The sequence below is a fragment of the Eurypyga helias genome, unplaced genomic scaffold (assembly GCF_000690775.1).
Source record: "Eurypyga helias isolate BGI_N326 unplaced genomic scaffold, ASM69077v1 scaffold34988, whole genome shotgun sequence".
In the NCBI taxonomy this organism is placed as follows: Eukaryota; Metazoa; Chordata; class Aves; order Eurypygiformes; family Eurypygidae; genus Eurypyga; species Eurypyga helias.
Window position 1 is genome coordinate 1 of NW_010265572.1, and position 14,219 is coordinate 14,219.

The window sequence follows — 14,219 nt, forward strand, 5'->3', positions numbered from 1 at the left end:
TCTCCTCCCTTTTCTCGTGTCACCTGACCGCGCGTCACAATCACCCAGGCTCATGCGCAGAGACCGTTGACAACGTCGTCGCCCAAGCGCATGCGCAGAGGCCATTGGCAACGCCGGGGAGAAATGGCGCTGCTGGTGCGGGACCCTTTGGCTTCGCGGGCGCAGCTGTTTTTGTTGCCCGCCGGAGGCGGCTCGGTGCGCAGCCTCCTCCGTGATCGAGCTGGGGCGTTGGTGAGTAGAAGGGAAACGGGAAAGGGGAAGCCGGTGGCGGCTGTGGGGACGCGGCGTCCCCTCAGGCCTCGGGGCCGGGCGGCGGTTAGCAGGCCGCAGGTCTGCCCTCGCCCCTTCCCCGCTTGCCGTGAGGCCTGACTCGCCTTGTGAATGTGGGCAAGCTTCTCGGTGCTGTCGCTGAGCTGAGCCGGAGGGTTTGCTGTAAGAGCGTTGCGTGTTCTCTTACATCTGTGAAACGTATCGACCTTAAATTCTAATTCCTTACAGTTCAAAAAAACGCGGGATTTGGTTTGTTTCTGTTGTCTGAACACTTAATGTAAATTTTCCCGTAGCACGGCTTTTCCCCATTCATTTGTACAAGCTGATTATGGTGTTAATTCTTCAGTAAACAGCAATTGTAAAACAAGCGCCATAGAGAATGTTTGTTTTCAGGATTGTATGATTTTTGTTTTGCTTCCCTTTTTTTCCTATAAGAAGGAAGAAAACATTACTCCTTAACTATTTATTTTGTCAGAATGTTTCCCTTTCAATCGATCATATGACTTAATTTTGCCTTTTTTTTTTTTAAAGAATATTCCTGAAGAGAGTTTGTATGTGAAATGTAACGGACGACTGGTTAATGATGAAGACGCATTGCAGAATGGAGCTGTTTATAGTTTGGAACCAAGACTTTGTGGTGGAAAAGGAGGTTTGTTGTTTACCTGCTTGTTACTGATTAGATTCTTAGGTTCAAAAACTTTCGTTGTACTGTAGTCTATACTGAGAACAGTGGTCCTAATCTGTTAGCACATCTCTTGTAATGTGGATGACTCTGAAGTAATGTCTGTGAGCTGAAACCAAAGTCAACCTACAAAGCTGAGAATTGACCAAGGAAGCTGCAGCTCAGCTACAGCTTTGCTTGCATAGCTCATCTTTGCTTTCTGGGGCAACTTAGCTCTGCTAGCAGAAAGCTGAACATGCATCCGAGTGACTTCAGACTTGAATTTGAGTTTAAAAGCACCTGGCTGCTTAGACTCTTGTTTTCATTTGTGGTCACTTAGGACAAATGTTCCAGGTGCAAATAGTATGCGATTTGTTTGTTATACGACCTGACTGATTTTGTCTTCTCTTATTTGAGAAAGTATATAAATGCTGAGATGTCAGTGGCCTAAGAACTAAAGAATTCAATTTGAACCACACTCCTTGTGTTGACAAAATACTTTAGCTGTGGTATGGAAGATTAATATTAATAATGTAAAACGATGCAGCTACTGACAATGTGGGCATTGCTTAAACCTACTACACATGATGGGTGTAGTAGGTTCAGCAGGAGTCAGTGCATGCTGCTCTTTGAATGTTTCTCAGAATTTTCTCTCTCTTGAGCTAAAACACTGAATAATTGTGCAGCCTTGCATTGGACTGTAGCTCAGCTTCGTAGTTTTCTTGACTGCTTCGTAGTTTTAGACAGAACTGGAAATAAATATTGTTGCTATAGCATATGAGCTATTTTGATTTTGTTTTTTTAAGCATCCTGAAAGTGGCGCATATGGTATAGGTTTGTACTATGGCATTCTTCTTCCTTGCCTGTTGTCCATCAGGTGCAGTTATCCTGAGGTGACACAGGATATGTGTGCTGTGATTCATTCTGTGTTACTGATGTGCCCTTGGGGTCGATTTAAAATTGTTCTTTAACAATTTCAACTTGCTTGAAGGATTACACTAATATTGATCCATATGGTGTTTGTTTGAGGTAGTTGAACAAGTGTCTTTCTCCAGCTGGAGACAACATAATGTGGGAGCGAGTGAGAAAAGCTAGCAGTCTTGCCTATGAGTAGATAGTGGCTGAGGAGCATATAGAAATCGATTCGGGGGGAGTTCTCCAGGATAACGTTGTACATCATGATCACCTTGATGAAGTGGCTAAGGCTGTCTCCTGAAACAGTAATTATAATTTCTGTTAGATTTTTAAAAGGGGATTTTAAGATTGGTGGATGCTAATGCTTAAGGAGGAAGTATGTCCTGGCTAAAAAAGGACCCAAAATATTAGCTTGGGATGAAAAAGGTTTCAAACCATTTTACTGGGGAAGTCCACGAATAGGCTTTCGTGTTAGAAGTGCTGTGCAGGTTCTAGTAAATCTGGAGACCATCTGGTGTGATATCAGGAGCACAAAACCGAGATGAGTGGCAAGCAAATGCTGGATACCCTTTTTTCACTTAGTGTTTCAGCATTTCACCAGTGACAGTTCTCCAACTTTCAACTTGCCCTTAATTTTGGTTGCATTGAGGGAAAGTGTTGAATTCACTGTATTTTTTCCATAATTATTTTGTTATGTACGAGCTCATCTCCATTTGTTTCTGTTTATTAATGCTTGATTACTTTTTTTCCTCAGGGTTTGGGTCTATGCTTCGAGCACTTGGTGCTCAGATTGAAAAGACAACCAACAGAGAGGCTTGCCGAGATCTCAGTGGGCGGAGGCTTCGAGATGTCAATCACGAAAAAGCGTAAGCCGTTTTTGTAGAAGCTAGAATTACAAAATCAACTGGCCATGTAGTTTGCTGTTAACAAAAGAGGTCAAATGACAGGCTGTTGTAGCAATGACATTTTATTCTTGGTAGTAAAAAGAGCAGAATTGAAATCTGAAGCGCAGACAGACTGGAACTTAACAGGATTCTTCTGACTAGAATTATATTATTGCTAAAGAGAGGTGACTGGACTGCGGCCTGCTTAGCAGAGGCTGTTGTGCATCTCTTGGATTTCTCACCTGGGATTCTCACAGTTCTCTCTGAAGCGGCACGACCATGACAGTGGTGACCTCACTGCTGTTTCTGGCTTCCAAAGTAAACTTTACTGCTTTCTCTGTAGCAGAATGTATACGTTCCTTGAGTAATTCCCCTGGTGTTTGGCGTCTTTTCCTGTTGTTTCCAATCCTAGCAGACGGTGGTAGAAGCGTTGCAAAGCAACAAACTGATATTACAGGAAGCATTGGAAATGCTCTCATTTTCATGGTTCTCTCGCCTGCAGGATGGCCGAATGGGTGAAGCAGCAAGCAGAACGGGAAGCAGAAAAAGAGCAAAGGCGCTTGGAAAGGCTGCAGCGGAAGCTGGCGGAGCCAAAGCACTGTTTCACAAGCACAGAATACTGGCAGCAGTGTTATGAAACGTCTGAGCGACTAGAAGATTCAGTCCTTAAAGGTATTGCAGTTTTACCTTGCTGTCTCTCCTCAAAAAATAAAGCAAGCCAGAAGTCCCTATAGCCTCGCTCCATTATGGAAACAGAAACATTGCTGAGAGTAACTCACTCAGTTGAATGAAATTTAAATTGCAGTAGAATTTGTTGGACTTTGTTTTTCCTCTTCGGCTGCTGCTTCTCTTAAATCGCGTTGTGCAGCGTAACAGAGATACAAGTGATGCTTCATCTTCCTGTGCTAGGGCATCATCTCACGATCAAAGCAAAATTCTCTGAAGGTAGTGTTGCTAGCTCGGTAATAATTATTTTCAGTGAAATTATAATATGTCTTACTAGAAATGGAATCCAACTACAAAATGCCTTGGTTTACTGGCTGTTTTTGTGGTTATTTATCCAGATTGGTTCCTTGCTGGCAGCTTGACAGTGAAACTTGAGGCTGAAAGGGATGCAAAACATGAGAGTTTTACAATTTACAAGAGAATCCAATCTTAAGTTTGGCTTTGTGCCTTAGTAAGGCAGCCTAAGAAAGCTTTTGCTGCTACTGAGTGTATTTTGAAGCTTTGAGTCTACATAAATGTGCACCAGTAGTGATTATTTTCAGCTGGTGTTGTGAATTGCATCTGAAATGAAAAGATAAGTAGAACTTACAACGTATGTGAGTTGTGCACCCATGAATTAGACTTTTAACTTCGTTTTGAAGGATTGCAGGCCACATCAAGCAAAGTAGTGTCACCAGAAAGCGGCGGTAGTCGGAAGCGGCCAGGTGAATTTGGAAAGGACGAAACAAAATCTCGGAAAAGAAAATGTTTTTGGTGAGTAGTGTGACTCTTCTTTTAATATACTTAATACTCCAGCATTAAGCGTTGAGCAGGATGACAGGTTAGGTACATACAAGTAAGCAACCTCTTATCAGAGATGTAGACTTGAATAGTAAAATGAAGTGGAACTGTGGAACTGATTAAATTGGTGAACTGCCAGTAATTGTTGCTGTGTTGATGCAGTTCTGTCCCAGCTGAGCGGACCAACTTCATTTGCAAAAATAGGCACTTTTTTCCCCCCTTATTAATACAGTTGTATTCTGTATATCTCTCATTGTAAATTCAGTTCATTAGTGAAAAGAAGACAGTGAACTAAAAACAAGTGGGGTGTAGGTTTTTTCTTTCTCCTGGCATTTTTCCACCTAATGTGACCTGAAAGAGAAGTTTCAATGCATTGTTTGGAATAGCAATCGGTAGCACAAATTTCTGTATTGGGAATGCTGTAAAAAGATATCTGTTTTGGGGGGATGTTGGGTCCTTTTCAGAATTAGCAGCTCTTCCATTTGCTAAACTTTCCTAGAGTAGTTCACTGCAGCTCTCTGAAGTGAGTTTTGGAAAGAAAGTGTGATCATAAGAATAATTAAAAAAAAAAAGTGCAAAGAGAGTAATAATAATTTGTAACGTTCTGCTTATGCCAGGCTGGGATTGGAAGGATTGGATGATTGTTCCAGTTCCGATTCTGAGGATGGCAGTGAAGATGCTTCCCCTCATGCATCCGATGAAAGTTGTCCGTCAGGCAGCAGATCTAATGAAAAAGCTGGAAGCTCCAGTGAATGTTCTGGCGGCTCTGTGGGTTCAGTGGACAATTGTCCAGCCACCAGCGTGAGTGAGGAACCTCTGGAGCAGCCAGAGGGTACTGGAAGAGATCTGCAGGGAGAGACACACACAGGTGGGCACACTGAAATTCCAGCTGAAGAAAACAGTAAAACGACAAAGCCCTTGAAGGAAGAGGCCCAAGAAAAGAGTGAAGTAACCCAAGCTCTGAAGGAAGGGGAACAAGAACATGTTTCTCCTGAGGCACAGGGGACGAGCCAGTTACAGAGCATGGTGAGTATGAAGTACAAAATGTGGTATGTCTCTTTCTTCAGCTGCTTTTACTCAATCGCTTTTCCCCCCTGTGGATTGCAGAAAAGGGGAAGGGATTTGTAACCTCTGACTTCAGTGCATTAGATGTTGCTTCAATTAGAATCACAGTCTCCTGAAGAAGCCAGTAGCATCTTCAGTTTGATTCAGAGCATGACAAGTCCCAAGGTTAAAAGGAAAAAGTGCTTAACTGAAAAGGACTGTACGACTTAAGAAAGCAAAAGGTAGCAAGTTAACGGAAAACTGCAGCCAAAGAATGCTCTTGGTTGTTGGTGTCTCCATGGAGAAAGCTGGACTGTAGTATGGTGGCATTGTCTTGAGACGTGCTGAGTAGAATGGGCCAAGGAAGAACCTCATTAGAAGAAGATTTTAATAGTCTAGTTTCTACTAAGATGCAGTTGCCCATGGTGGGCTTGTACGGTCTGTCCTGAGATCCACTGGGTTTTTTTTTTGTTGGCAGCTTTGTTTTTTGTTTTCCCTCATACATAAATAGATGCACTCTGGAGCTGAAATTCTCTATTGAGGGGCAAAAAGGAAAATAAAACCCTTCTGTAGGATGAAGGACTTATCCATACTTTGAGACATTGTCAAACACTGTCCAGTTTGACTCATCTTTTGTAACATAATTTATGGGCAATTGACCTCTTAAATTAGAAGTTGTTCCAAGTACACATCCCCTAAACCAATCAGCTGATCAGGTTTTCTTAGTCTTAATTACAAAAAGACTTGTGGTTCCTAGAGAACCCCGGTAGTTCTGCACCAAAGTTGCAAAGCAGCAGCCCCTTCCCTAGAGACAGGATTGGTACAAATGTTGGGGTGCACCTCAGCGGCGAAGGATGATCCGGAATGTGTGGGGTGGAAGCAGGTCTGTACCGTTGCCGTACCGTTGTCTCTGCTGGCAGTCTGGGTCAGTGTCGCAGCTCTCGGCCAGGTCAGGAGCAGTGCTGATGGTGAGGTTCCTTCTCTGGTGATTGACAGGAAGGTGGCTGGGATTCTTTTGCTGAGGAGGCTTCAAATCCATCTTCCAGCCAAGAGAGAATGTAGCTTTTCCCACGGAATTGATGGAAGCTCAACTAATATTTGGCAGTGAAAAGTGCCAATACCTGTCCTTTGTTGCTTCTTGCACAATATTACCTTTTTAGGTGTAACGAATCTAGGCTTATTCTAGCAGTAGAAAAAAATGTGGCTTTTTTTTGGGCTGGGGGGTTGCGTGGATTTTCTGCCTCTTTTCAGCTTGAGCAGAAAGTTTATCACCAGCTGCCACTGCCAGTGACTGATAAATGATAGTTTAATACAGTTAAGTGGAAAAAAGACCAAGGGTAGCCTGATAAATTAGAACTTTGTCATCTACTGTACTATTAGAGCTGGCAAATTGGTAAACATCCTGTTTAAATTCTTCACTGTTTACCTTTTGTTCAGTATTTGGGAGACTGTCTATTCCTAGAACAGGAAACTCCACCAGTGCTGTGGCAGATTGTTATTGCAGGTGGAAATATTTTTATAATAGTCCTTGATGTATTTTTTTTAAAGTAGGATGAGAATAATGAGGTAACCAGTCTTTTTTTTTTTTTTTTGTATGCTTAGCAGGACAAAGGTTCCCATTCTGCTAGCGGTAATGGTTTTTGATGGTTTGTAACGGAGCGGTCTTGTTCCCGCTGCTGGTGTTACTCGCCCCGAAGTCTTTGTGATAACTCCATCGTCATATGTACCATGAGACTAATCGGTGTTTGAAGCAGTGAATGAAGCAGGCTTAGATTTTACTGTCCTCTTAGTGCGTTACTATTTAGTGTTAGTATTTAGAAGTTCCAGTGTATGAATTATCCGGTCTTTGTTCTTTTGTGGACAAGGGCCTGGGCTTGGAGGAGGCAATCCGCAGAGGTCCCTTTCAACCTTCATTATTCTCCAGATATACTAATTTCCTTTTAAGGTGAAAATTTTAATCCATTTTCTTGTGGCAGGCTGAGATGTGAACCTAAGAACTTGCTTTTTTGTTAACCTTACTACAACGACTGTGTGTTTATATGTATTTCTGTCGTGGAGGCTGGGCACCTTGCGAGGCTGAGCGCATCTGCAGCTTGCCGGGATGTATGAGAGCGAGCCTTTAGCTAGCTAGCAGAGGCACCACGAGGAGTAGTGTTACAGCAGCGCAGTCAGACGCCGGGTGCAAAGCTCACCTGGGCATTCCTCCTGCTCCCGGTGTGTTGTCTCTGCCAAGATTTGCATGGTTTGCGGTTGGGATGCAGGCTAGCTTCCGCTGGCTTGTACGGGATGCAGGAATACTTTGCCTGGACAGCGTAAGGACTGCTAATAGGGAGAATATCCAACATCATAAAGTGGAGCAGTGTCTGGATAGGTGTAATAAAGTAATTGGGAGTTTGGGATAATCCTTACTGAAGGTCATCTGTAAAGTGCAGCATTCTGTTTTCTGCTCGTTCACCCCCCAGGCAGGAAGAAAACAGTCGTAGCCTGATGGGATGTTTTTCTCGTTGCAGGAGGAGGAACCAGTAGACCTACTGGCATTCAACTCTGCTGCTGAAATGGAAGCCCTGGGATTAGACAGACTGAAGAGGGAACTGATGTCTTTAGGACTGAAATGTGGAGGCACTTTAAAGGAAAGAGCGGCGAGGCTTTTTTCAGTGAGAGGTCTGTCTAGAGACCAGATCGACCCTGCCTTATTTGCGAAGCCCTCTAAGGGGAAAAAAAAATGACTTCAAAATAGTAGTTTATTTTAGATCCATGTGGTTATGTGGAATTTTTCTTATTCTGATGTTATTCTGCACTGACCCATGTGTTTGTTTTTTTTTGCATCCCTGGATAGCTTTTGTTTCTGTTCTTAATTAAGTTCTGTTCTTATTAAGTCCAATTAACATAGCACGGAGTAAGTTACTATATGCGCTCAGTATGTTCAACATTAAAGGAGTGGAACTGTTATCTTTTGGTAAGCTTTACAGATAGTTACACCAAGTCTTCATGCAACGGGGAGAATAAACTCCCTGTACATGGAAAGACGTAACCCCAACGCGTTGTGGGAAGTGGTGGTATGATGCTGTCATTGCCTGTTTTAATAAAACCAGCAATCCTTTCTTGGGATCATTGCATTGGATCTCCTCTCGCCTGTGGTGTTTCAGCTGTCAGAGGGGAAACGGTGAACTTGGTGTCCAGGCTTAGAAGCCGAAGTTTCTTTAAATAAAAAGAACGCTTTTATGTGGATGAGGCCAGTAGGAATAAGTACGATGTTCCTTGAGTTTCTGTGGGATGTCGGGTATCAGTGTAATACGAATCACCAATGCTTGTGTGTCTTTCAGAAGAAGGTCCATGGGGGTATTTACCGATTTTGTTCTGGAGGAGTATGGAAGTGAGGGGAATCCCATCCTTAAATTAAGAAGAACAAAGTGTGCTCGCTGGCTGCTGGAGGTCAGTGAGACAGGGAATGGTCATCTCAAGCTGAATGGGGAATTCAGGATGTGTTTTTTAATTCCCTTCCTGTGGTAAAACCAAGGGAATCGTCTCCCAAGGACTTAAACGCCTTGTTCAGTTCAGCAGACTTGGGGTTTTACACCCTGGGCTGGAGAATATTATGTTTATGGCCTAGGAAATCGGTTTGTCTCGCGTTGCATTTCACATTTCTGACACAAGCAGTTTGCTATTTCAGCCAGTTTTGCAACCCCAGCACCTCTCTGGACCTGTTTTGTTTCCACTTGGAGGTTTTGGGTTGAAAGAGGCAGTTGCAGTTTAATTCTTGAATTCATCCTTCCCCCACCAAGGTGGCCTGGCAGGCAGGCTGTGTTAGGGAATGGCGTTGGCAGGCGGGCAGGCCGGTGCCGGCAGGTGTCGCTGCGGGCCTGGCCTGCGGGGCATCCCCGCCGCCCCCCTACGCCCTCCCACCCGGGGGCTGCACCGAGCAGCCTTCCTCGGCCCTGCTGAGGACCGCCGCCCACGGGGAAGCGCGGAATTTTGTCCAACGCAGCAGCTGATGCCTGGGCACGGCCAAACCTGCCTGCTGCCGTTCCTCCACCCGCCAGACGGATGGGAGACCGGTCTTCCATTTGCATTTGACGTGGATAAACAGAATTCCTCGGTGTCCTTTCAGCTGAGTAGCCCCGACTTCTAAATTCACATCCGCAAGAGGAGCTTCATCAGCATCTCAAGGAGCTGCGGAAAGGATAGGCAGGTATTTGCAGGGGTGGTAACTACAGGTGTAGTTCCCTCACTACACACAAACCCAGCACTCGCGGATCTGTGATAGGGTGCCCTGAAAACATAAATCATGGCTAAATCGTTCCAGCGCATTTAAAGTGCTCTCCTGTTCGCCCACGCGTGGGATCCGGCAGTGATGAACAGCGTTTTGCAGCTCAGCGTTAGCGAAACCTGCTTTATATGATGAGCAGGGGCTGAAATTAGCAAATGATCCAGTAGGTGAGGAGTTGGGTGGCAGCAAAGCCCTTGATGTGTCTGACGCTCTGATCTATCAGGAAGCCTTGGAAAACTGTGAGTTAAAAAGGAGGGGGAGAAGGAGATGTTGAGGCTCTGCAAATCATATCTCACAGGACAAATGGACCCTGGGTGAATGGGAAATAGTGTTTGCTGAGTGTGTTTTGTTAGGGAACCGGACTGGGGGGCACCTGGGAGGTCGCCTCAACATAAGGAAGCGTTGGCGTAAGCGTGTTGGCTGGGAGCGTTGCGTAGCAGCGGCAGTCCCCTCGGGTGCCTCCGGCCCATGCCCCTGCGGCCCTGTGCATCGTTTGGGTCAGGGGAGCCTTCAGCTCTGTGAACATGCTCAAGCTGGGCTGCAGTACAGCAGGGAGAGCGTGGGCCAAAAGCGGACGGGCCAGTTGAATATGTGTTTTGGCGACAACTCTTACCCGAGTAATTTCCCCTCACTGCAGTCGCCCTCCTTGCTTCAGTTGCGCTGACGTGGCCGTGGGCCTACGGGCCTTTTTGTGTGGTGGCGGGCTGCTTGTTAAACCGGACGGGTTCCCTGACGGGGCAGACGGTGTGGCCCTAACAAATCTGACAGGCGAAGCAGCGTTCCATAAGGCAGGGAATAAACGCTGGGTGGTGGAGGGGAACTGGAATATTTTAGCAGAGCAGTAGCACCAAGCACTTTATTGATCAACTGTCCCTTCGGCGGCCTAGGAGTAGAGGTGATCTTTCTAGTCCGGGTCCAGAGGATAATGCAGTTGGCAGTACCCTGCCTGTATCTTCCCTGTTCCAGGCATTAATGCAGCTTTGGATTTCAGAAGTGTTTCTGGTTGTAAATGCACCAAAACTGTGAACATCTTTCTGGAGGAAAGCTTCATGCTCCCACGCAAACACTTCCCCCAACCAGGAAGTGGCGAGGCTGAGCGCGTTCTTCTGAAGCGCTGTTTAGAAGGCATTCGTTTCAAACCCCTCGGAGATCCAGAGCACTGCCTCCTGCATTTCGGAGTTACTGACTGAAAAACATCTAATTGGCGAAAACATTGGCACACACCTGGGGGAGGGCTTTTCCTCACCTCATGCCGATCCATCTATATGCTGGAAAGCGGTAGAAGTACACATAATACCTCAAAAAATAACAGGGAACAGGGCAGAATACTCAAATGTGGTAAGAAATGGCTTCTGGCTGGCAAGTTCAGCATTGGAGCGTGCTGTTTCCCTTTGTGCTGCTTTCGAATAACCCTCTGGTGTACTGATTTGTCAGTGCCAAAAAGCAACACCCTGGAGCAGCTGACACTGCCCAGCAGGAGCATACATCCATAGCTAAACCTGAATCATTGGGGCTTTTCCTGACTTCTTTCTGCAACACAGAGGAGCAGAAACTTCCTTCTGCTAAGGGAAAACTGGTATTTTCAACCCTGTCCAGAAGAGAAATCTTTAGAGAAATCAAATATCACAAAAGAGTGTTTTGGATGATTTCCAGCGTCGGATCTCCCTGCAGCGTGAGAGGTATGGAAGAATTCACGTTCGCGAGCGGGCTCTGAGATTAGGACCGATTACCTGTTTTCTGAACTGACCTACAGAGAAACAACTTGTGGAAGTTTGGGAAGACCATCGCTGGCGGACGCAGCAACAGCCCCCAGCCTTCAACCAAAAGGCTCCTTTCCCATTTTCCTCGCCTGCGCAGTCCTCCGCAACGTGGACAAGCGCACCAGTTACTAAAAAGTCACTGCAGCGGCTGGAGCGTGCAGGAATGTCATCCTTCGGTTTTCTGAGTCCAACAGCTCTGGCACTTGTGGCTGCAGGTGGCACTGAACTGACGGTGGAGGGCCGTGTCCAGCTTCTGCGGCGCTGATGGAACCCTCGGCCCTACGACCAATCTGCCCGGTGGTGCGCACCCGTACAGAGCTGCTGCAGCACGGGGATACAGGGTCACGTTTATGTCATTCTGCCTATTCTGGAAACAGCCAGAATTCATCGTTTTGATCCACCTGAAATTCATTCTTACCCAAGAGGTTGCTTTCTGGAGAACATTGGCATTCTAAAGGTTTGTTTGGAGCGATGTCTACTGCCAGGAAGGCGCTATTTTTAAATCTTAAAGGATCCTCGAAAACGCTGAAGCGGAGATGTTAAAGCCTGCACCCAGGTTGGTTGACACAGCCACCTCAGCTGGCTTTACTTTCCCTTACAGCCCAGCAATTAGGGTGGCTGTGCAGATTAACATACCTCATGGCACCTGATGGTAAGGAGGTGACAACAGCTCTGACCTCCTCCAGCTCCCGAGGAGAGGCCGGGCCCCCCTGCTTCCCAGCACACTGCAAGAGGCTGGGCAGGGGATGGCTGATCCATAGTCTGGACTTGGACCCAACGGGTCTAAATGCTGGTGGCCAGAACGTGTGTCCTGCTTCTCCCCGCTGTGTTTGCCCCGCGTCTCTAACCAGGCACAAGGAATCGGGGATTTGCACAAAACGTGGAGTGCAAAAAGGAGCAAGAAGCCCTTGTGAAACCTGGCTGGGATGTACAGAAGAGCAGGGTTCATAAGGAGCCAGCCAGCTTCGGAAACACCTGCTGGAAATAATACACCTCTCGGCGACAGCATGATGTCTGGTGGTTATAGGGGGTACCTGTGTGATGTTGTATCCAGCGTGCGGTAACAGGCCGAGGCTTCCTGAGGCTCACGGAGCTACCAACCGCTGGGCTGGAAGTTGGCAGTCGCCTGAGAAGCAGTGATCGTGAGCTGACGGCATTAAAAAAACTTTTAAAGGGGATACAGGTACTTGGACTTTCAAAGGGGCAGATTTATCATCACTGAGAAAACGAGGAGGAGAAATGCAGACAAAAACACCCCACAATTAAACATTAGGATTGCCTTTCAAACAAAATTACTAAATAGCTTTTAAAAAAACCCAAAGTCCTAATTTCAGCAATTCTCATATAGGAAACCGAGAGCTGTGGGCTGATGACATGACTTTCCAGTGCCAGATAACTTATTCTTTCCTACCATGGTTAAAAACTGTTGCTTGGCCGCTCCGTACCTGCTGGTGTAGCTGTAGGAAACCCCAGCACCCACGCAGCTCTGGACTGCCCTTGTACCCCCGGAGTGCAGGCCGGAAGGCAGCAGTTGTGGATAGATTTTATTTGGAAACGTGCTGATGCTGTGCAGGCTGCTGTCCCGCACCTGCTACAGGAATGGACGGGGAAGTTCAGATCCTGGCTGCAAATCCAGCACTTTGCACAGGAGCCGATTTCACGTGAAATTAATGGCATGAACTAGGAGATGTTGAGACTGTTAGGAGGCTCCTCTCAAAGTATCAGAGTCTGGTGGGATCTCTGCCTCCCCCCTTCTGTTTGCCCTGGGTTCCCCTTTCCCAGACTCCAGCTGTTCCCAGCCAAAGCTGGAGCAGCTCCCCTGGTTATCACCTCTGGTGGGATGTGGATTGGGCAGCTGACTTTCCACTTCCACTGGCAATTAGAAGGCTGCCCCGAAAGGCGAAGTGTCAGACACTCTTGGTAGGAGTTTGTGAAATTCAAAGGGGGGCAAAAAAAGGAGAGGGAGAGGAAATAAGGTCTCACCGACCGGGTAAAGCTGTGACTTCTTGTAGATTTTGAAAGAAAATGGGGGAGCAGCCTTGGTTCAAATGAAACAGTGGAAGGATCGGACAGGGCAATGTAAGTCAGCTAGCAGTGGCCTTCAATATGGCTTAAAACTTTGTTTATCTCTCCTAAAATGTAGTGATAAAGGAGAGAGAAGGTGCTGCTGGCCTGCCTGAGCCCCTCTCATAAGAAAAAAACTTCTGTGAGACCAATATTTCCCCGTGTCCCACTCCAGTAAATATTGCAGGACCTCCCAGGTCACCTTGTGGGCAGTGCCATGAAGGCAGGTCGGAGCTCATGCTTGCCCTAACGCAGGCACCCTGCCACTGCCAGCGCTTACACAGGAGCTTAACTTTAAGTGTGGGACTAACAGGGCTGTTGAAGCCTTTAACTGGAGCAGCACACACCTCCTCCTTGAGAACCACGCTCTGCGCTCAGTACCGCAGGAGGATGCCTGACGTTTTGCCTTAAAACACCCCTACATTTTTTTGGAATCGTGCCTGCTTGTATGTGTCTCATTACGCCGCTGCGCTGCTTGTCCTTGGTTTGGTTTTTTAACAGCACAGCGTAAACGTTAATGCCAGGTAGGCAAGATGTTCTGCCTTTCCTCGGAGGCTGCGGTGCCACTCAGACAGAAAGGATAACATGACAGCTTGACATCCTTCACGTGCATTACAGGTTGTGCAGATACAAAAGCAGTGAGGTAGCGCGCAGAAGGTATCACAGCCAATGCAGCCTGGATTGAAGATGACAGCCTGGGCTATAATTTCCCACAGCACGGGCTGGTGTCTGAAGAAGCCCCAGGTGTGGCAGTACTTCTTCATCCACAGCCTTCTGCTGAGGGGTTTGTGCTGCAGAGACCTCTGGAGCCTTCTCCACATCAGCCCGACCTCTGAGCCACCTGCAGT

The 14,219-nt window shown here is 46.6% G+C and overlaps 1 protein-coding gene across 1 annotated transcript; it reads left to right on the plus strand.

Moving 5' to 3' along the window:
- The first annotated feature begins 123 nt into the window (after window positions 1-123).
- Window positions 124-8,006, plus strand: SDE2 (SDE2 telomere maintenance homolog (S. pombe)). The gene is made up of 7 exons (XM_010156798.1): window positions 124-231; window positions 802-919; window positions 2,601-2,712; window positions 3,233-3,402; window positions 4,098-4,209; window positions 4,854-5,262; window positions 7,791-8,006. The coding sequence occupies exons 1-7, from the start codon at window positions 124-126 to the stop codon at window positions 8,004-8,006; spliced, it is 1,245 nt and encodes a 414-aa protein (XP_010155100.1).
- The last annotated feature ends 6,213 nt before the right edge of the window (window positions 8,007-14,219 follow it).